This window comes from Euleptes europaea, chromosome 1 (assembly GCF_029931775.1).
Source record: "Euleptes europaea isolate rEulEur1 chromosome 1, rEulEur1.hap1, whole genome shotgun sequence".
In the NCBI taxonomy this organism is placed as follows: Eukaryota; Metazoa; Chordata; class Lepidosauria; order Squamata; family Sphaerodactylidae; genus Euleptes; species Euleptes europaea.
The window spans coordinates 87,947,484-87,970,846 of record NC_079312.1 but is presented as its reverse complement, the minus strand read 5'-3'; the positions used below and the strand labels follow the sequence as shown (position 1 = coordinate 87,970,846).

The 23,363-nt window shown below is 38.9% G+C and overlaps 1 protein-coding gene across 2 annotated transcripts in view; it reads right to left on the bottom strand.

Moving 5' to 3' along the window:
- RNF130 (ring finger protein 130) overlaps positions 1-23,363 on the bottom strand; it is a 64,057-nt gene that overhangs the window by 22,398 nt on the left and 18,296 nt on the right. For both annotated transcript variants that reach the window (XM_056865465.1, XM_056865458.1), the window contains exons 3-5: positions 20,646-20,896; positions 4,558-4,629; positions 2,538-2,620 (exon numbers count right to left, since the gene is read on the bottom strand). In XM_056865465.1, coding sequence (XP_056721443.1) covers positions 2,538-2,620; positions 4,558-4,629; positions 20,646-20,896 — 406 coding nt within the window. The remainder of the gene's footprint in view (positions 1-2,537; positions 2,621-4,557; positions 4,630-20,645; positions 20,897-23,363) is intronic.

Genomic DNA, 23,363 nt, shown 5'->3' with positions numbered 1-23,363 from the left:
GGAGGGACAGAAAGAAAGGAAGGAACTGGGAAAGGAAAGAGAAGGAAGGAACTGGGGAAGAAAGGATGAAAGGGAGGAAGGATGGAAGGAAGGAAGAGTGGGGGAGGGACAGAAAGAAAGGAAGGAAGGGGGAAAGGAAAGAGAAGGAAGGAACTGGGGAAGAAAGGATGAAAGGGAGGGACAGAAAGAAAGGAAGGAACTGGGAAAGGAAAGAGAAGGAAGGACCTGGGGAAGAAAGGATGAAAGGGAGGAAGGATGGAAGGAAGGAAGGAAGGAAGGAAGGAAGGAAGGAAGGAAGGAAGGAAGGAAGAGTGGGGAAAGGGACAGAGAGAAAGAAAGAGAAAGGAAGGAAGGGGGAAAGGAAAGAGAAGGAAGGAATTGGGGAAGAAAGGATGAAAGGGAGGAAAGATGGAAGGAAGGAAGAGTGGGGGAGGGACAGCAAGAAAGGAAGGAACTGGGAAAGGAAAGAGAAGGAAGGAACTGGGGAAGAAAGGCAGCCTGGAGCTGGACTTTTGGGAGCCGCCTGAGGGGGATGAGGAGGAGGAAGGCAGCGAGGAGGAGAGTTTACCCCTTCCAAGTGGGCTGGAGATTAAGGCGCGAAATCCGCCCCCCACCCTGGAAGTTCCCCCGCAAGATCCCGGCTGGGCAAGACGCGGGAAGGCGATGCGCTGGACCGGCTCCAAACTCTCAGTCTGAGGCGCGGGGAGGGCGAAGCGAGCTCGGTCCTGGCCCAGGAAGCATCGTCGCCTTCCCCACCCGGGGCCAGGCGGAGCAACAGGAGGAGGAGGAGGTGGGGGGTGAGAGGTCGCCCAGCTCCGGTCGCCCATAGAGACAGAGGAGGAAAGGCGGCGGCGGCCAAAACGAGGACCGGACAGCCACGCCTCACTCCTCACGGTGGAGAGAAGGAAGGGAGGAGGGAGGGAGGGCCATTCTCTGCCAAACCAAGGAACGCAGCCAGGCGGCAAGAAAAGACAGGGGGGTGGCAGCTGAGGGGCTCTTGTCGTTCTCCGGCCGCCACCGCAATGGTGGGAGGTGGGGACGGCGCTGGAGGAAGGGCCACTCCTTCCTCTCTCGGAGACCCTCCCGCTGCTTTGGCCGGCCTAGGGCGCTGCTTCCGCACGTGGGAAGAGCCGCACTCAGGGGCCCAAAGAACCACTTGTGGCTCAGGAGCTGCGCTTTTGCGACCCCTGATCTATAGCATAATAATCAACACACAATAACAATTACCTCTTAATACCAGGACATAGTTACAAAAAGTATAATATATTTGCATAGTAAGATGTGATAGAAAAGCATCATTGCAGTATACAATAGTTTGCAATCAATACTGAATTACAGAATGCATGTAGACTTATAGAATATATACGGCCGTACACTATGCACTGGGTAGGCCAGTTATAGAGCAATACATTTGACAATATACATTAGACATTCATGTTGTCTCTTTTGCTGTCCTTTGTTTTCATGTTGAAATTTTATGTTGAGATCCATAAGTTTCTATATGTTCCATAGATACAGGACTATAACAGGATAACCTTTGTGTGGATGTTACAAACAGCTTTGCACAAGAAGAGAAAAATGGATTTTGAAGAGGCAGGACTTGGATAAAATAATCTATGATTTGCATTGGCCAATCTTTTTTTAAAAGCCTGAATACAAAGGTTCTTGTGATAACGAGCATTACAACCTGATAATGATCGTAACATGCTGTGCAAGGGCAAAGAAATGATGGTTATTCCTGTTCTCATTCTGTTATATGTACATAGTTAAACAACATGGATTAAGCTGCTGGATCTTGATTATGTGTCTACGTACATGATGTGTCATATACCTAGTTGTTCATTTATGTATTCCAAAATAATGTATCTTTTGTCCACAGAGGTCGGTAGAGTACCTCATCAATGGCATTACTTGCTAGTTCCACATCAGATTGATGACTACTATATCCCTTCCAGCAAGTGAGAAGAGACATATGAATAACAGTCTCAACGCTGACTTTGATTTGACCTGCACAATCAGGTGAATTAGACGTGATTTTTTTACTTAGATTTTTGTAAATATTTGTGGTTTACAAATCAGTAAAACATACAATTCCTAGCGTCCTAAAACTTTAATTACAACTTTGAAACTGCCAAGGTTGCTTAATATTGTAGTGGCAATGGCATCTACTCATTGTCATTAATTTTATGAATCCATGGATATTAAGATCTTGAATATTTACCATTGAAAAATAAGCCTCTGAAAAGTTTTCTGCCCTCATCTCTACATTTAATTGTTTTGGTCCCACTTTTCCCTCTATTCTCTTCATTCACAAACCACTTTTCATGGTATAACTAACATTTTAACCAACTTTTAGCACTAACCCCCAACCTGCAGAGAGCAGTTTTGCAGAATATATGCACCTGTACAGCCCAGAGGGTGCATCCAAACTAATGTATTGAAATTTCATCTAAATCTGAGAAAGGGAAAACTCCAAATACATATATTCTTAAAGATAAAACATTCTCCCAAAAAAGAAAGAAAAACTGTGGGCTTACTTGCAAGGCAGAATGCGGACAACGTCATTCTGCTTGTAACATTCAATGCAGACAGCACAATGATCGAAGTCTGGGTCTGTTTCCTAAAATGAATGTGAAGAAAATTCATGTAATAACCAGCACTGAACAAACAGAAGTAGCAATCCAAGCTTCCTATTATGGGATAATGAGGTGGCCACAAGTAGAAGGATTACAGTATGCTTTACAGGTCACAGGTGGAAAAAAGATAACTGTGAGAGTTCTGCTACTCTTTATGTAATACATTTATGAGGTCATTGCAACTTTAGAAGTTCCCAAAGTAACTTACAAAATGGAAGACTATTATTACTAACAAGACTATTATCACAATACTACTCTTTACAGCTTCTGATAGAATGGCTTTCTGTTACACAGTAAGAAAGGCTCTGCCCTCCACTATCCTCTGAAAGATGGCAGAATTTTTAAAAAGCCACCTAGATGCTCCTCAGCAGCCTCAGCTGACTGTCAAATGGTCGGAATCCTGTCCTAGGATCCCAGGAAAGTAGCAGGATCCAAAGAAGCCCCCTACGATCTCCTCACACACTCAAATGAATTACAGACTGAAAACATTTTCCTGAAAGCTTTACAGTTTATAAATACAATTAGCTTCCATTTAGTACTAAAGCAAAATTCCTTTTTCACACACACAAGAACGGAAAATATTTGCTTATGCTTTTTTTATTAAGTGACAGGGATACCAAGGCTACATTGTCAGTGGCAAGATTTATTTCAGTCCTTATATCCCTCAGGCATTAGATTTAAAATTACACTGCTCAAGATCAATGGATTAAGGAGCTTCTAAGAGATAAAGAAAATATTTGCTTTTACTGTTGTAGCTTGAAAACAGAGCATCTGCCACTCTTTACAGGTTGTTCTTCCTAGCTGACAAGCAGCTCCAGTATCACTTGCTGCTTACATGTTGCTAAAACACTTCACCTACTCTTTCTATATTATACTCTTTCTATACTATACCTTTTAAACAGGTTAATAACATGCCTACACACTATGACCTTTTAAACACCTCCTTATAATACATTTGCTTTCAAGAAAGGGATCTCTTTACAATTAGGGTATTTTTATTTTAAACAAAAATCATTGTGTATACACAAATCATATACATGCACACCTTCTGACCCCCTATAAAGGCCAGCACTGAAAGCCAAGGTCCCCACCCTGGCACGCAGTGTGGCTGAATTCCCGCTGTGATAGTGAAGCATAGATGAAGACACCCCAAAGCACTGGAAAACAAAATTATGAACTTTACAGTTGGAAATGGACAGCCAGTATTTCATGCAGAGAACCCCGATGCGTTACACTAATGAATGACAGATTGCCCTGTTGTTCACAGTGCAGCTCCATTTCATTAAATTCTGTGTATGTTGTAAGGAAGGCAACAACTAACCCTCTACATATAGGTAAATTTATTACAGGCTCTCATAACCAAATATCTAGAAATCAAAAGAGTTTGGGGGCAAACAGAGAGGGGAATTTTTTTTGAAGAAACAAGAAACAAAGTGTCAATACTTCTCCCCAAAATGATGTACAATTATTGGGGCAGTGTTAGATCATTGACTGGTAAGCCAGAGGAAACAATTTCTTATGAAAAAAATTCTAAATCATAGCTAGGTTTGTATCAAAGAAAGGAAGATTTAAAATAAATACTAGGCATGGTAGCAAAGGATAGCCGGGCCAGGAGACAACATGTCCATGATAATACAATGCTGTTTCCCTAGATAGGAAGAATAAATACAGCTATGTAGGCTGCAAACAGTGTTCCCACTTTTAAAGAGCTGAGATGGGCAGCTGAATCAGCACTATTGAAACAGGTAATGACAAAAAAGAACAAACCGGAAGGGTCTGGGCAAAATCCCACTGAATAATTATTGCAAAGGCTAAACAAAAATGATGATTGCAGCAAGGTGAATAAACCATAAAGGGAGAGAATTAAACAGCAATTAATAGTATTACTTATAAAGTAAAATATATAGTTTAGTGAGATTACCTTATCACCCTTCTTTATAGTCCTTGTTGTCAGTTTGCCAACAGCTTTCTTGGCAGCATCTCCAAGACGACGCTATATGAAAACAATAAGGACATACTTAAGTGTTGGAAAACTGAACTTCTACATCTTAACTAACTTCCTTTGGCTATATACTAAATCCAAATGGTGCATTATTTCAGCTTATCCATTATATTTTGTAAATTCTCCAGAGTAATAATAAACAGCATATCGCACTGGAGGTTACTTTGAAAACTCAAGTCTGGCCATTAACGTCAAGCTCATGTTTATGTGAATCAATTTTGGTTACAAGTAGGAATATCTGTGTGTCAAATGCATATTCTAAGTTAGTCTTCCAAGACAACTGAGAATTGCCACCTGCCAGCAGATTCAATAGATTTATTTGTCAGGATATTTTGATTGAGCAATCTCACATTTCCTTGCTTCAGTAATGAGCAATCCCTCAAGGGAGGGAGATATAGTACAGAGAAAGCAAGGCAAGTAACTGAGTAGCTTAAAACACACACAAAAAGTTATTTTCATAGGTTTTATTTCCCAGGAAGCAGACTTGTTCATTGTTGTAGCTATCCTGTAAACTGATGAAGCCAGATGTCTTTTGAAAGTGTACAGTTTTCCCTCATTTCTGCTGAATATTAGAGTAAGGAGATAATAATTTCAATTTTATTTTAATGCATGCTAGATATCTGTGCTTTATATATTGTTTTAAGATGACAGCATGTCATTCAAACAATATAGCACCCTAAACAAGAATTTATCAACTAAAATTAAATCACACCAAAAATTTGAATTTGAGGCATGGCTCCCTAATATCCTTTCGCTGTATCTTTGTAAGAGATGGCACAGCAACTGCAGCTTAATTCTGTTATTCCAAAATGTCTCCTTGGCTAATCCTTCCTGTGACAAGCAAATGACCCAAAAGGAGATCCCAAAGCCTGAATCTCTATACTTGCATGTCAGACAGTTGCATGGAATAAAATTCAGGCATTCTTACAGAAGGAACAGAAATAATGATGACAGCAACAGGAGCAGAAGAATTTGTTCAGCTTCCAGGAACCAAGTTTACATGCTCTTATAAATTACAGCTCAGGGGTTCAAATGTATTAAATACTGAAATCAAAATAATGGCACAGCTCACTTTTAACCATTGTTTGGAATCCTGGATTGCAGGGAAACCACAAACCCTTGCTGATGATTAGTACATAACCGAAGTAGAAATCTCCAAATAGCTGGCCACATGCAAGGAGAAGCAGGGGGGAAGACTATGAGTCTGAGGATTCTTTAGGTTCATTCACATAGCAAAAATCCATGACATGCCCTTGCATCCAAACCATGGCCAATTTCTAGTTTACCTCTGGCCTCTCTTCTATATTTATGAGGCTTGGCTATGCTTCTTTTTATCTCTTTGTCTGTACAAACATGGGCTATATGAGCAACAGTAACAAGCCAATTATGGTTCATAAGAGAAAAAAAGGAGGCAATCTAGTCTGGAAGTCAAATGGATTGCAGTTTGCTGCCCTTCCTAATTTCCACAACTGTAAGATGGCCCAGGCTAGCCTGATCTGTCAGATCTCAGAAGCTAAGCAGGGTCAGCCCTGGTTAGTATTTGGATGGGAGACCACTGAGGAATACCACGGTTACTGTGCAGAGGAAGGCACTGGCAAACCACCTCTGTTAGTCTCTTGCCATGAAAACCCCAAAAAGGGGTCGCCATAAGTCGGCTGCGACTTGACGGCACTTTACACACACACACACAAGTAAATACACCTTACCTTAAAAAATCTTGATGGGCTCATAATGAGGCAATAGTTGGCTTAATTGCATTTTAAGAGAAATGGACTAGTGAGCGCATACTACTAATTACCACTATGTGCATGCTACTAATTACCATTACATCCCCCATTTTTCCTCCCCTGACAGTACAAAACAACAAAGATAACATCATGAACTAGAACTGAACAAGTTGAGTAATACTTATCACACTAGGAAACATGCAGAGCCTACTTGGTGTTTTACTCCCCTTTATTACCACACCTCTTCTTCAACTCCAAAATCCACATGATTTGTAGGGTTGCAAACCTCCAGGTACTAGCTGGAGATCTCCTTCTATTACAACTGATCTCCTGCCAATAGAGATCAGTTCACCTGGAGAAAATGGCTGCTTTGGCAAATGGACTCTATGACATTGAAGTCCCTCCCCTCCCCAAACCCCGCCCTCCTCGGGCTCTGCCCCAAAGACCTCCCACTGGTAGTGAAGGGAGACTCTAATGTTTTGTGCAATGCTTGATGGATATATGCAAGGAGGTCATGTGGTATTTTCAGATAAAGAGGAAGTTTGCTTCCAGAATAGCTTGAAATGAGGTGCTCACTTCAAATGAGCAGTTATCCTATCACTCATTTACAATACCTAAGCTTTTCTGACTGGGCTGTAGTTGTTGCTGCCTCTTCATGAAACTTTAATAAGATGAGCTTTTTAAACCACATAAAATTTTTATCAAGTTTCTCCTGACCTTTGAAAAATTCTAAAGAAGGAAAAAAGGTCACAGAAGCCCTTTATCTATTGAGCAACTGCTCCAAAGTGTGGTTTTTGAAAACAGAAGTTAGGAAACAGGACTGCTGTCTGTTCAAATCAGCTGCTTGTTATGCCTTTCAGTGTTAATAAATACAAAATAGGCAAAACATGAACATAAAACTTTGAAGTCTAAAATGAACAATCATTAAATACCACACACATAAGGAGATCATAAACAAGAATGCCAATAACTGTATTGGGGGAAATGTACAGATCAGAAGGAGGCACTTCCCCCCCCAGCCCCTAACACACATCCCGACAAAGCAACAAGCCTCAAATAGGCTGGCAGAATTTAACTAAAATATTTCTGAATCACAGTGTGATCAGAAGTACCTTTTTAGAAAGCACCTCTAATATCTTCTGCTAAGAATTTTTAAAGGAGGAATAACAATAAAGCTGAGTAAATAAAGCTAAACCTTTAGTCTCCAGAAAGATAAAATGCCTTGTTTGTTCTCAGCAGTACTTTAATAGCCTGTTAGGACAATTAGTCCATTACTGGGGGGGGGGGGAATGACTGGAGAAGCACAAAGGGAACAATAGTAGTCCAACATCTAATCTACCCTTTCTGGGCAAGATAGTTGAGAGAGTGGTGGCAGAGCAATGTCAGGTTCTCCTGGCCTCCTTTCAATGCTCTGGCCTCCTTTCAGTTGGGTTTCAGGTTAGGCTATGGGTCGGAGACAGCACTAATGGCTCTAGCTGATGATCTCTGCTTGAAAGTAGACAAATGCTGTGCTTGTTTATTGTTATTGGATTTATTAGCAGCCCTTGATACTGTGGATCATGCCATTCAGTTGAGATGTTTGGACATTGAAGAATCAACCCATATCCTTCAGAATGTTATAAATTATTCCTTACAGATTGGACTCAAGAGGGTTGATATAGGATACCAGTTGTCATCAATGTGGAACTGGCCCTGTGGAGTTCCACAAAATTGCTTTATCTTCTTTCTCTTTATATAAAGACCTCAGGAGAGATCATTCATAGTTCTGGAGTTAGGTGGCATCAATATGCTGATGACACTCAGCTCTACATTTCTTTGACTAGACTAGTGATACTCATGCATGGCTCGGGAGCCATATGTGGCTCTTTGACATGCTTCCTGTGACTCTTGTAAGCACCATTCCCACACAGCATCCCACATTCCAGGAAAGTAGGCAGTGTCTTTGGGGATAATTTCTTCATTATTATGGACACAATGTTAAACTAACAGGTTTATTTTTAAAACAACAAAACAACTTGTCTACGGTGGTTATATCTGTAGGGGGTCTGGGCACAAGGCTAGGTCAACATATGCAAGCTGGTGGAATGAGGAGTGTTAAAAAAATTCCTTGCTAACAGAAAACTTAACATGGAAAGAGATTCTAACCACACCTCCTCCAGAACTGGAGTAAAACCTGAAGGGATCTTTTAACATTGTTTTTAACAACCAGCCTAATAGAGTTCTGGAGAACTTGAAAGTCTGCACACTGATTCATGTCAACACTGACTTGCTTTGCAGCGAGGGGACAGGCTAGCTATGTTTCCATAACAGATAACCCTATAAGCTCAGAAGGGCTCATAACAAAAAGGGTCATATGGCAGTAATACATTGTTGTTTGCTTGTATTTGGGGCATACAACAGTTGTATGAATTGCAAATGCGACTCTCTGAGATCTGCAGAGTGAGTATCGCTGGTCTAGACTGCGTGATGCTGCTGTAGCTGTCTTGGTTGCTGTGGTTAAATGGCTAATGATGAGCAAGTTTAAACTGAATCCTGATAAGACTGAGGTGATGCTGGTTGAAAAGGCTGAAGTCTTTGAGGGCACTGTGTTTCCCCTGTTTGATGGGGGTCGGCTGACCCTCACTAACTCAATTAAGAGTTTAGGGGTTATATACTTGATCCAGTATTACTGCTGGAGAAGCAAGCTAATTGAACTTCCGGGTCGGAGAGAAACGGCGGCGGCAAGTGCGAGAACCGCGCTCCGGCAGAGGGCTTCGGGGGGGCAAAAAGATCACCCCTCCCGTATCAGGCAGGACCCCTGAATGGAAGAGGGGGTGCGGAGAAGGCAGGTGCAGGCACGGCGTCCTAGTAGCGATCCCTACCGATAAATCGGCGGGGATCGCTCGGAAGTGCTGCAGCTGGGCAGCGGACGCCATTATTTCCTTTACTACAGCAGGGACGAGCCGCGGGGATTCTCCGATCTTAATACTGATGCAAGTATTTTCACTTCTACTTCTATAACTATTTATAACTGAGGTGTCTAACAGGATTTGCTTGGAATTAAATTCTTCACAATATTTGCTACAACTCCCGTAACGGGATCTGAGTTGAACTTGGCTTTTTGCCAGTTGGATTGCGCAGTTTAAATTCCATCAGTTCCAATTACAGAAACCTAACAGATCAGTGAGGGGGAAAACGAGTGGAAAAAGATGAAGGTTTAATAAATGTAGCAACCCAGTAACTAACTGTTCTCTAAGGTCTGGATATTATATCAAATTGAAGATTCCATTTACTGCTGGAAAGACATTGATGTTGATTAACTAGCTCAGCAGAGCTCACCACCACCACCCTTTTCTTTTTGTGGATTACAAATACAACAGCTCAGACTAATGGGAGACAAAAAAGAAAAGCATCCTCAAGGGCTTCTGAAACAACAGCAACTGCAGCAGGTTTCACATCAAACAAGGAGAGCTTCTGTGTCTAACATAAACTTGGTGTCAACAGTTCCATCCCCTCCAATGGCAGCCTCAGGTTTGGCTAAGATGGCACCTAAACCAAAACTACCTGAAGACACTCTCAAGTCACTGCATGAGATGATGACTAAGTCTTTACAAGAAAGTGCTGCCATAAAAGAAGCAGTCAACCAAAATGCAGTTGCTATTTCTGCCTTAAAGGACTCAATTACCTCTTTAACCCTAAGACAAGACAAAGTGGAAACCAAATTTCAGAAATGTGTTCAAGACAGCAAAGAAGTTAAGAAAAAGGTGGACACTCTGGAACTTTCAGTGGAATCTATTCAGGAGAGAGAAGAAAGGCGAGAGGACCACATTACTATGTTAGAACTTAAAGTTAAAGAAAACTTTATTCGTATACGTGGGCTTAAAGAGTCATCGTAAGGAGTGGATTTAAAAGGTTTCCTTAAAGTACATCTGGCAGAATTTCTCCAAGAAGACCAAGATGTCATTGAGGGTATGATTGTGACAGCTTACAGAGTTAGCTCGGCTTATGCTAGAAACAACAAGGTCCCAAGAGACTGCCTGATTCAGCTTTTTTCCAGAAGCCATCGAGATCTTATCCTGAATCAACATTATAAGAGCGCACTTACAATAGATGGTGTTCCTCTGAGAATTATGAAGGAGATTCCTACCAGGCTACTCAGGAAAAGAAAAGATTTTGCAGAGATTGTTGAAAGACTGAAGCTCAATGGTATTCAACACAGATGGGAGTATCATCAAGGTATTTCTTTCTTTTTCAAAGCAAGAAGATACAAAATTACTGACACTCTTAAAGCTGACCAATTTTTGAGAAGATATGACAAAGATCTTCCAAAATCCTCAAAGCGGACCGCTCCAAGGGATACACCAGAAGAGGACAAATCTGAACAAGCATCTGGAGGTGTTCACCCTGTAGAAACACCAGAAGAGGAGTCTCTTTCAGAAGACAATGATGGCTGAGCTGTTTTTATAAGGATTATAGGGGGGGAGGGAGGGGGGTTTAAATAAGTATTAAAAATGGGGGAAAATAGGGATGGGAAGAATTGTAAATTGACATGTTAAAAATATTGTCATGGAATATTAATGGTTTGAATTCTCCCAATAAGAGGAGAAAGGTGTTTTATCATTTACAAAAATCTAAAGCTAACATTTTTTTGTTTACAGGAAACATATGTTATCCAAGGATGTAATAAGATTAGAGAATCTGAAATTAGGGAAATTATTTACATCTTGTAATGAAAAGAAAAAAGTTAATGGAGTAGCTATGTATGTTCCTTTGATAATGGAACCAAAGTTAATTTATAAGGATACGAAAGGTAGAATTTTATTAATAGAAATTACAACTGGATATCAGAAAATATTATTGGTTGGTATTTATGCCCCTAATATGAAACAAAAAATTTTTTTAATGATTTAACTTTGATATTGGCCGAGTATGGTACTGAGAAGATGATTTGGATGGGGGATTTTAATGGGGTAGTAGAACCAAAATTGGACAGATCTGTAAAGAAAAAGAAACAGAAATGTGAGGGTAGGTTGCCTGGTATTTTTTCTAATATGACGAACCAATGGGAAATGTTTGATACTTGGAGACTTATAAATGGAAGAAAGAAGGGTTATACATATTTTTCACACAGACATCTTACCCATTCAAGAATAGATATGATATGGCTTTCTAAAACTTTAATGAATACTTCAGATAGCCTGGAGATATCACCTAGGGTATTATCTGATCATAATGCCATTACGATAAAAGTCAGGATAGGTGATAAGAATCATAGACCATGGTCAGTAAATGATTATTTATTAAAAAATAAAAAGATTGTAGAAAAATTAAAAATAGATATTCAAAATTATTTCATTGAAAATGTTGATAAGGGGGTTTCAGATACGATGGTATGGGATGCTGGTAAAGCAGTAATTAGAGGACTTTTGATTCAACAAAATATGAGGTGGTTTAAGATGAAAGAAAAACAAAAGAAAATAATATTGGAGAAAATTAAGTTAGAAGAAATACAAATAAAAAAAGCTCAAGATAAATTAGATAAGCAAAAGAAGGCTAACAACTTGAAACAGTTACAACAACAATATGAATTATTAATAACAACAGAAATAGAAAATAAAATAATGTTTAATAGGCAAAGATTTTTTGAACATGCTAATAAACCTGGCAAGTTGTTAGCCTGGCAGATTAAGCAGAGGGAGAAAAAGGTGCCAGTAGTCAGAATAAGGAAAGAAAGCAAAACAATAACTGATAAACAGAAAATAATGGAGACATTTGTAGATTATTATAAAAATTTATATAGACAAAAACTAGCTTCAGATAAAGAAATGGATGTGTATCTGAAACAATTTGATTGGAAAGGTATATCACAGGAACAGAAGGATTTTTTAGATTTAATTATAACCCCTGAGGAATTAAAGAAAGCAATTGGTAAAAGTAAATTAAATAAATCACCAGGATCGGATGGATTCACGGAATTTTATTACAAAGCTTTTGAAGAACAGATATCTCCACACTTATTGAAGGTTATGAATTTATGTTTACAAAATGGTTCTATTCCACAAACTTGGAAACAAGCAAATATAGCATTAATACCAAAATTGGATACAGATTTACTGGAAGTTAAGAATTATAGGCCTATTTCGCTATTAAATAATGATTACAGATTATTTGTTGATATTTTAGCCACAAGGCTAAAAAAGGTATTAAATGATTATATACATGAAGATCAAACTGGTTTTTTACCTGGTAGAATGATTAGTCAAAATGTTAGAACGGTGATAGATTTATTAGAATATTCAGAGTACACTCCAACCCCAATGGCTATGATCTTTTTAAATGCAGAGAAAGCTTTTGATAATGTAAACTGGAAATTTATGAAAAAATATTGGAATATATGGGATTGGATACTGGTTTTAAAAAAGCAACTGAGAGTATATATATTCAACAAACAGCTAGACTTATGGTTAACGGAGTACTATCACCACAATTAGAAATTCAAAAGGGCACCAGACAAGGTTGCCCTCTTTCACCTTTATTGTTTATTTTAGTTTTAGAAGTATTATTGAATAAATTTAGACAAGATTATAATATTGTAGGTATAAGAATTGGGAGAAATCATTGTAAGGTAAAAGCATATGCGGATGATTTAGTGTGTGTTCTGACTAATCCTAATTGCCAAATGGAAAAATGGAATAACATTGTAGAGGTCTATGGAAAGCTTGCAGGATTTAAAATAAATAGGAGTAAAAAGAAGATTTTGGTAAAGAATATGACACTATCACAACAAGCAGAATTAATTAAAAAACAGGGTTTACTATTGAATCTAAGGTTAGGTATTTAGGAATATGGTTAACCCCAAGTAATTATTCTGAAATAAATTAAGATTATGTAAAAATTTGGCAACAAATTGTTAAAGATCTTAAGCAGTAGGAGAAGATTCTGTTATCACTATGGGGACGGATCTCAGTAATCAAAATGATGGTATTACCAAAGATGATTTTTTTATTTCAGAATTTGCCGATTATAAAAGGAGTAAAGATCTTTAAAGTTTGGAAGAAGGAAATTTTGGTTCTTGTGGGTTATCTGGGCTGTATGACCGTGGTCTTGGTATTTTCTTTCCTGACGTTTCGCCAGCAGCTGTGGCAGGCATCTTCAGAGGAGTAACACTGAAGGACAGTGTCTCTCAGTGCCAAGTGTGTAGGAAGAGTAATATATAGTCAGAAAGGGGTTGGGTTTGAGCTGAATCCTGAAAACCTCCAGTCAACAATAGCCATGCAGATTAGCTTTGGATTTCACACATTAACAGATCACTTCAGGATACAATGGTTTCATATTAACATACCACACCCTCATTAGCACATTATCTTGATACTTACAGGACAATGATTAGCACATTACCTTTGATACTTTTTGCAGGACAATGATTCAGCTCAACCCAACCCCTTTCTGACTACATATTACTCCTCCTACACACTTGACACTGAGAGGCACTGTCCTTCAGTGTTACTCCTGCCACAGCTGCTGGCGAAACGTCAGGAAAGAAAATACCAAGACCACGGTTACGCAGCCCGGATAACCCACAAGAACCACTGAACTCTGACCGTAAAAGCCTTTGACAAGGAAATTTAGAATTTTTTATGGGGAAAAGAAAGACACAGGATAGCTTATCACAACTTAATTGAATTAAAAGAAACTGGAGGCTTGGGTCTTCCAGATCTAAGAATGTATTACGAAGCAGCTTGTTTTGGTTGGTTAAGGAATTGGATATTATTAGAGAATACTAGGTTGTTGGAAATGGAAGGTTTTAATATTAGATTTGGTTGGCATGTATATTTATGGTATGATAAAGTAAACAGAGATTTTAACTCTCATATTGTTAGGAATAGCTTGTTACAGATTTGGAAAAGGTATAAAAGATGCTGGGAACTTAAAACATCAGGGTGGATTAATCCTATAGAAGCATTTATGAAAAGGGGAACACAGCTTAATTTGGATATAGGTAATTATAGGGATATTATTGAGTTTAGTTGTGATATTTAGACTCTTAAAACAAGAGAAGAACTCAAGATTGGAGATTGGTTTATGTATTATAAATTAAAGGATATATTTAATAAAGATACATTAATAGGGTTTAATAGAAATAAATCTAAATTGGAATTGATATTAAATATGGTAAATAAAGGTCAAATAGCAAGGATGTATAAGTTTATAATTGAAACAAATCTGAAGCAAGAGAGGATCAAACCAGTCATGATAAAATGGATGAGAGATTTGGGGTATAATATTAATCTTGTGGTTTGGGAAAGATTATGGAAAGCAGAATTTAAATTTATAATTACTAATGAAATAAGAGAAAATTTATATAAGATGTTTTATAGATGGTATATTACACCAGTGATGGTTAGTAAATTTAAAGGGGGGAACTCTGATTTATGTTGGAAATGTGGAATGGAAAAAGGAACTTTGATGCATGCTTGGTGGGTTTGTAAAAAAATCAAAAAGTTTTGGAGAAAGGTAGTAAGGAAGACAAATAATTTAATTAATATCAAAATAAATATGGACCCAGCTTTTTGTTTATTAGGAATTCCTAAAGATAATATGAATAGGAATGATAAGAGTTATATGTCAATATAGTTTTGCAGCGGCAAGGATTATTATTGCAAAATCCTGGAAGCTAACAAATAGACCTCTAATTAAGGACTGGAGAGAAAAATTATGGTTATATATGCGGATGGCTAAATTAACAGACTCCCTTCATGGGAAGGATGTGGAAGAATTTAAAACTATGTGGTCAAAAGCCTTTGCATATTGGGACAAGCTGGCAAAAATGAATTTTACAAATATAGTGAACGAGTTGTAGATTCAATTTTTTGATAACTTATATTATTGTTAAAATAATGTACTGAATAAACTGTTTAGACACTTCTCCGGAAGTTCAACACGGTGGTGGGAGGGATTAAGGGCACACTGGTGGAGGGTGGTGGGAAAAAATGGGTAGAATAAATATAATAAGAATGTAACAAATGTATTTCGGGTTTTTTAAAACTTTTTATATAGATCATTCTTATTATCTGGCTTTCTATATTGTCATATATATTTTTGTTAGTTTGTAATTTTTTTTGTATGTTTGAAAATATAATAAAAATTTAAATAAAAAAAAGAGAAGCAAGCTAATTTAGCTGTGAAAAATTCTTTCTTTCCTCTTTGTTTAGCCTGAGGATGGCTCCCTACCTTAACCCAGCCAAACTGGACACATTGATCCATGCCATGGTAATGTTGAGGCTACACTACTGTAGTGAATTCTACTTGGGTCTGTCCTTGAAGACAGCTTGGAAACTCCAGCTGTAGCAGAACTCTGCAGCTTTGTCCACTATGAGGGGCTGCTATCAGGGTTTGGGCAGAATATATTACACCTATTCTATTGGTTATAGATTAGTTTCTTGCTTCAATTCAAGGTGTTTGTTCTTGCTTACAAAACCATTCATGACCAAGGCCCCACATATATCCAGGACCAACTCTCCCAATATGCTCCATCGTGACAGATTTGTTTGTCTGGGCAAAGCCTTCTGATGGGAGCCACCCCACAAATGGATACAGTCTAATGCTGCCCATATCTGAGCATTCTCTTCTGTGGCTCCCATTTGGTAGAATGGCCTGCCTGATGAGGTCAGGAAGTACCCTAAACTTTTATCATTCCAAGAATGTATAAAATGGAAATATTATAGAGGGCATTTTTATAAAGCGAATAGGACTCCAACCATAATGTCTATGAAAATGCTAGGCAGTTTTCTTTTTTTCATGTACTGCTGATTGCATGTATTTTACTGTTTTTGTTACATTGTCTTCTAGTTATGTGATCCACCTTGTATCTCAATGAGAAAGCCACACTATATAAGAAGCAAATAAACAAACCAATACAATATCCGAATTAATAAAAAAGTTGGTAAATGAAAGTATTGAGTAAGGTCCAAAACTGTCAATGGATACTCTTTGAAATAAGAACTTGTAGAATTGAATGGATATTTCAAAGAAAAATAAACCCCCTAACTGGCTTATCCTCTTATATAAATGTCTTTAGAAACCAATTGCTAAGAAAAAGTAATGTACAATAATGTTATTCCAAGCCATGGTTTGTATCTGGCTGTGGTTCATACTAACTGATTTGTCTGATGTCTGAATGCAGAAATCCCAGTTTGTTTGGTAGCCCAGCCCCTTTCAGACTGCTGCATCCAGAGAGAGAAGCCCATACCGACAGAAAATCTTGCTGCTCCAACTGTATTCAGCTATCATATACAGCGATTTCTAAGGGCACTCTCTCCTCTTTCTTCTCCTTAGCCACCCTGTGAAAGTGATGACTCATCAAGTAGGAATGTGCTTCAGTATACAGTGGTCTGACAGGGAGAGAGAAGGCACTGCACAACAGAAAGGGGACGAGGATTATAAACATTATTTCTTTTAAATCAGGAATTCTGTGACACAGCTGAATAGAAACAGTGGAGGCTGATGATCCTCAGCCAAAAGCAAGAAGGAAGTTTGCTCTAGGCTTCTTCAACCCCATTTTCTTCCCAGCTATTGAAGCTGACCTAAACCAAGTAAGCAGCACAGCAGTGAAGATTTGCCAGAGGTATGGCCATTCATCAGACACTGGGATAACACACAAGGATTCTGCTTGAAACAAGAAACGAGGCAAGCAGCAAACTAACTGGCGTTTATGAATGTCAGGCAGATTAGCCATGGTTTCAATAAAGCTGTGATTTAAACAAACCAATGTATTTTGATGCATGAATGCAGTCATTGTCATCTGCATTTTGTCACATCTGTATTCACATTTCATCCAATTCATAAGTCCTGTTATAAAACTGGGAACAGTAATAGGGGGTAGTAAAAAAATTATCTGGATTTAATATTCTCATGCTCTTACTGGTAAAACCACGTTACAGCATGTTCTGTACAACTGTATGCCAGTGTTGCACCAACTCTTGGCCAGAATTCAAAGAACAGAACCACTTGTCCAAGGGAACTTTGGATTTTGTTTCCTAAAACAGCCCCCCCACAAGTTGCATGGTAAACCTCTTTTGAAACAGAAGGCATTTAAAAGTATTTGATATTGCATATGCAATGAATCCACTATTCATAAGCTTTTTTAAAAATCCAGGGCATGGCCAAGCCCTACAGTAGTTCTTTAAATTCATTTTTATAGATAGCCACTGGAAATGAATTGAACACCTCATTCCACAGACATACATCCCCATGTCAACCCTGCCTTTTACAACATATACACACAGAACTTTCTGTAACCAAAGTAAGAAGTGACAGCCAGTGTGGTGTAGTGGTTAAGAGTGTTGGACTAGAATCCAAGAGACCCAGGTTTGAATCCCCACTAGAGCCATGGAACTTCACTGGGTGACTTTAGGCCAGTCACATTATCTCAGCCTAACCTACCTCATAGGGTAGTTCTAAGGGTAAAATGAAGAAGAGGAGACCAATGTAAGCTGCTAGGGGTCCCCATTGGCAGGTTACAAATGAATTAAATAAATGAATGAATAAATATGCCATGCATATATTTTATGAAAGCCAACATACTCCATATATTAATGAAAGCCCATTTAATACTGCCCATGACAAAAACTTGAGGCTCAGGAAAGAGGAGGAAAAAAAGCATCACATCCTGGCTTGGTCTTTTTATAGTTAACCATTCAGGCAACAATTCTACATATGTACCTACCCCCCTCCTTGCCTTAGCAACTTGTTCTATCCGTTTGTTTTCACTTTTATACCATACAACTCCCACTCTCTTTCCCTTCACATTTTCCCATTCTATATCCCTCCCATCCTTCCACTGATCTTCATGTAATCTATCTGTATTATAAATCTGTTCATCATATTTCCCTGCATTAATCCCACACCCATCATCTCCAATGCTGACACTGGATATGATAAAAACTCTTGGAGTGCTGATGGAGCAATTATGTGCAAGTGGAAGATGACTGGCTAAAATCACAGCTGCATTCTGATCTAGTTTAAGAGGAACAACAGGACTAGCTAAGCAAAAGCAACTGAAGGACTTGGTCACGTGTGTGGCCTATAAGGCACCAGCATTTCAAACTTTCACAGTGCATTTCTGAGCTCTTTGCCCGAAAGAGCTAAAGAGGAGAAAAAGGGGCAGCGCTGGCATAAGTGGGATGGCCGCTGATGGTTGTAGACATTATGAAATGTGGATTAGGTATGGAGTTTCCCTTTCCCTCTGAGGTAATCATGTTAACCTATACACCATGTTTCCGAAAGAATTTTGAACTATGAACTTTCATATGATAACAGCAGCTTAGAATTACCTTCATGAGGTATTGGAAGTGAGAAAATATTTCACCAATAGAAGAATAGACCATGAAATGAAAAGAAACCTTTTTGGTAATCAAACTGACATTCTTAAAAAGAGGGAAAGATACATCTCAACTAAATGGAGTTTGGCAAAACTTTCTTTCCAAGAGTTGCTCAATTGATGTAATTAAGTGGAGTATAAATTTTTAGTTGAATGTTACTTCAAATATTTGTTAATTTATATTTCTGTTAATTTATTATGTAATTCTAATTAAGTCAAATAAAAGACAAAAATACAGATTAGTTACCACAGAAAATTTTGCAACATTTTGCAAGGTGAAACAATATTATTCGGCATCATCCTATAGACATATTGTCATGGTGACTACATGCAGGAACTTCTAATGTAACATAGGTAATTTGAAGCGTAGATACCTCAATGGAACCTCCAGTGCTACAGCGTTAACTAAGAGTCTCTTCTATAATTACTTCATCATCCATGAGCAGCTCTATATACCGAAGAAGTCTCTTCTATCAGTTGTGAGCATAATACCTCCATCTTAGGAGCAGACAAAAATGTGGAAATTCTGAACTAAATGTGTATGAACCTGCCTTACGCTCAGTCTCATTGCTCCATCTACTCTGACAATGCCTCCTTGGAATCGCAGAATCCTATCACCTGCTATCTCAGATCACTGTAACTGGAAGTATGAGAGATTAATCCTATGATTTCTGTACATGCTAACTATGTATTCCACCACTAAGCTGTGCCACTTTCCATTGTCTCTCAGAGAAAAGTTGTTCCTTTTGCACACCATGCAGCAAACTCCTACACACAAAATGAAAGAATTCCATTCCCCTTTAGAATGCAGGCCCCTCCCTTCAAACAGATGGTGAGAATTATTCCGATTCACTTGTAATACAGGGAAAGGTGTGCATTCTAGCATGGAGAAAGTTAAAAACATGTTGCATTGGAACCTGCCCTGAATGAGTCCCAAATAAATGGTAAAGTATACGTTGGAAGAATTAATAGGATTTAGCCTCTTCTTAGCACAGACTTCCTGCCTATATTTTTAAATGACATCACTTCATGATTTCAAGGTGTCACTTCATTCATGCTTTCAGATGTTTCCAGAGCCCAAGGCAATTGCTATACTAACTGGGAGGGGGAAAACCTACGTGAACTTAAGTAACCAACATGAAATGAAAATTGTATAATTCTGCTTCTTTATATGTAGGGCTGAGCCAAAGTGAGGAGTTTCATTTTCAGCAGTGTTAAACTCATATACCCCTTCTGTGTTTTCTGTGTGCGTAAAGTGCCGTCAAGTCGCAGCCGACTTATGGCGACCCCTTTTGGGGGGTGTTTTCATGGCAAGAGACTAAGAGGTGGTTTGCCAGTGCCTTCCTCTGCACAGCAACCCTGGTATTTCTTGGTGGTCTCCCATCCAAATACTAACCAGGGCTGACCCTGCTTAGCTTCTGAGATCTGACGAGATCAGGCTAGCCTGGGCCATCCAGGTCAGGGCTCTGTGTTTTCTAGAAGCATTATATTACAAAGGATGAAGTGTTTGCCCACTGAGAGTGACCACACTGCTTCCTTAAAGCTGGCCTTGGAAAAATAAGCAAATAGCCAACTCTGATTGGCTCTGAATTGTTTTAACTATTCCTGGGAAGAACTCACAGTTTAAAATATTACAGGTGAAAGAGTAGTAGATAGGAGGGCAAGAGGCCTGAAATAAGGTGAACATTAGCTTGTTAGAAGGTTTTCCAGGAAATATTTCATGCCCTCTGGAAAACACTATTTTTGCACCCAAAATCAAGATATGCAAACATTCAGAAAGCAGCACAATTAATATGGCCTTCTTCATATTCTGGGATTTCAGTTGGTGTTAGTACCACAATCTTATATCAGAATACTACCATTTCACAATACCATGTATTATTTGAATTTTAAATATGATGTAGAAATCAAAGAATAGTTACCTGATTTCGATCACGTGCACTTGTGTATCTGATCTTTTGGATGAAATAAAATATTAACCACGCTGAAGAAATTATCATCAAAACTATAAATGATATTGATACAAAAACAAGAGAGCTACGATTAAAATTTTTAGCTTGATGGCGGTTTCCAACTGCTATTGTAATTAGGACAGACATGTTTTTTTCTAAGTAATTCAGGATCTCTTTAACCTTCGATTCTGTTATCATGACAGCAACAATGTCTCCAGTTCCTACAAAAGAAAAAAAAGTGTATCTAAAATATGTACACATTAAAACAACTGCTGTATATATACAAAAAAGCAAACAATCCTGAATTAAAGATCACTCCCTTTAAAAAAGGAAAGTTACAGTATACATAAAATGTTTACATGTAATACACAAAATATCTGAAAGGATATAAACTTCTCAGTAATGATGTACCTGCAGTTAGTCTATTTGGACAGTTGGAATGGACCCTCTGTAACTCACTATGGGAGGAACAAGGATAGGTAGACTCCTGCCCCACTGACCCCCCCCCTTTCTTAGAGTCCTCAGATAGGGAGGGGAAGGGGTTATACCTCACCCATGTCCTCCTCCTCGCTTCATTCTCTCTTGCTCTCTCTACCTTCTCAGGAGATGCTATACTGATTAGGTGGATCATGTACCACGACCCAGCTGATGGGGGATGAAGAGGGCGCAGTAGCACACAGCAGGCTTAGAAGCGAGGCCCTGCTGATCAGCTGGGTCATATACTGGGAAGGGGACAGAGTGCTGCAAGGATATATGGGACAGAGAGAGGAGCAGGCAACTTTTAATGACCTTTTATGTGAGTTTAAGATAGCTCTCTATTTTTCCAGATAGACGGTCCTACTTTCAAGTAAATATGTTATTCAAATCTACATTTGAAACCACACCTGCATAACTTGCAACAATCCAAACACAGTCTACCAACCAAGTACTGTAGCCTGCCATAATTCTGTTGGGACTGTGTTTGGTTCACTAACTGCAAGAAATATTAGGAATGAACTAGAATGTCATTTGCATATCTATTATCCAACAGCAAGTATTTCAATTTCGTAGAGACACACATGTTAACCATTTACCATGACTTTCTGCCACATCACGAACTAGGTAGCAAAACAATAGAAGATCTTTATTACCAATCACAGCTCCCAAGGTACATAACTAGACGAATATCTGCATTGGGCTCAGTGATAAGAGAGCAAGGTCAGGAGAGAAAATGGCAGTGAAAGGGAAGAGAGTAACAGCTGTGTCAAATTACTTTTAATATCTCCTTGTCTTTAATTGTAGTGTTGGTTACTCTCTTAGAGAGCTTTAAGAAAAGGGTCACAGCACAATTCTGTATTGCCGCTACAGGGCTAGAGGACACAAATGAAGTCCTTTGCACTGGTGTGCTTTCAAGAGTTGCATCAGTAAAATATTAGATACACAACCATATAAACCCACCATTAGTGTGCCAATGTAAAGAAAGAATTGGGTGGGGTCAGGGGCAAACTGAGAAAAGTAAGTGTCTCTCCCTGCTGAGCCAGTTTTCTATTCACACTGCTGGTCAAATACTCTTTGCTTTGCAGGATTATAGCCTTAGTACATGGAACAGCACACAGAGAACTAAAGACAAAGATCCACCATAACGCCAGACACTGAATGGAGACCATTGTCTCAATAACGATATCTCTCCCCCTCCCATACAAGGGAATCTGAAAGTCTGGATAACACCAAAGGGGGAGGAGGAGGAGGACATGGGATCCAGCAGAGCACCTAGGTTTAGCCATTCTCTTAGTCACACAATCACTATCACTAACTGAGAACCTGAACCTAAATGATGTCTGTTGCAGCTGCTGACCCCTACTCATTGTCCTCATCTCTTAGCAGGCAGCCATCCAACAGGCACAAAGACAAGTGTATTCCCCACTCCCCGTGCATTATAGACCTCAAGCCTATAGCAACAGCAGCTACCTGTGTGAATTCAGTTGCTTTTTTTTTTTGGAACTCAGTTTGTCAACTCTCTTGTCCTAGCAGACTTCTTGTAACTTTACATGTTGCTTAATAGGCAGATAGGTACCTGTTACCTTGCTATCTATTACACAGCTTTCAAAAGCACAGGAGTTCTGCTAGTAAAAGTCAGTCAGCTACCTCATTCATCTGACTTGATTCTAGAACTCCATCTCATGCCTTGGCTATAAGATTTCAACCCTCTTGATTTCTCTTAGTATGATAAATGATGCAACTGAGCTACATAAAGGGGAGATAGGAGAGATGGATAATGAGGTCTGCTGGAACAATTAGCAATAGGCACACAAGAAATCAACCATGGGTGGGAGACTAGGCAAATGACTGGCAAGACAGTTTGTGCCATGTGAGAGGCAAGCATTTAGCTAATAGTGTAATTTGTCCATGAACAATTCCTTTAATTAATTCTGGCACAGTACTCTCAGATATGCTTGTGTACAGGGAATTATCCTAGCCCACGCTGCTAGGTAACTACATCCAGGATTCAAACCTAGAACTACATGTCAAGAAAGGCACAAGGAGCTCATAGGAAGGAAAGATTTATAGATTTTCAAAAGACTCTGGCCTCTTGCGCAGAACTGTGGAACACCTGGTCACCTGCATGAGTATGGATCCAATTTTGAGTTTGGAATTTTATCTAAGAGATCAAGGCCAGGAAGAGAAGGATTAATATGTGGCTGCTTTATG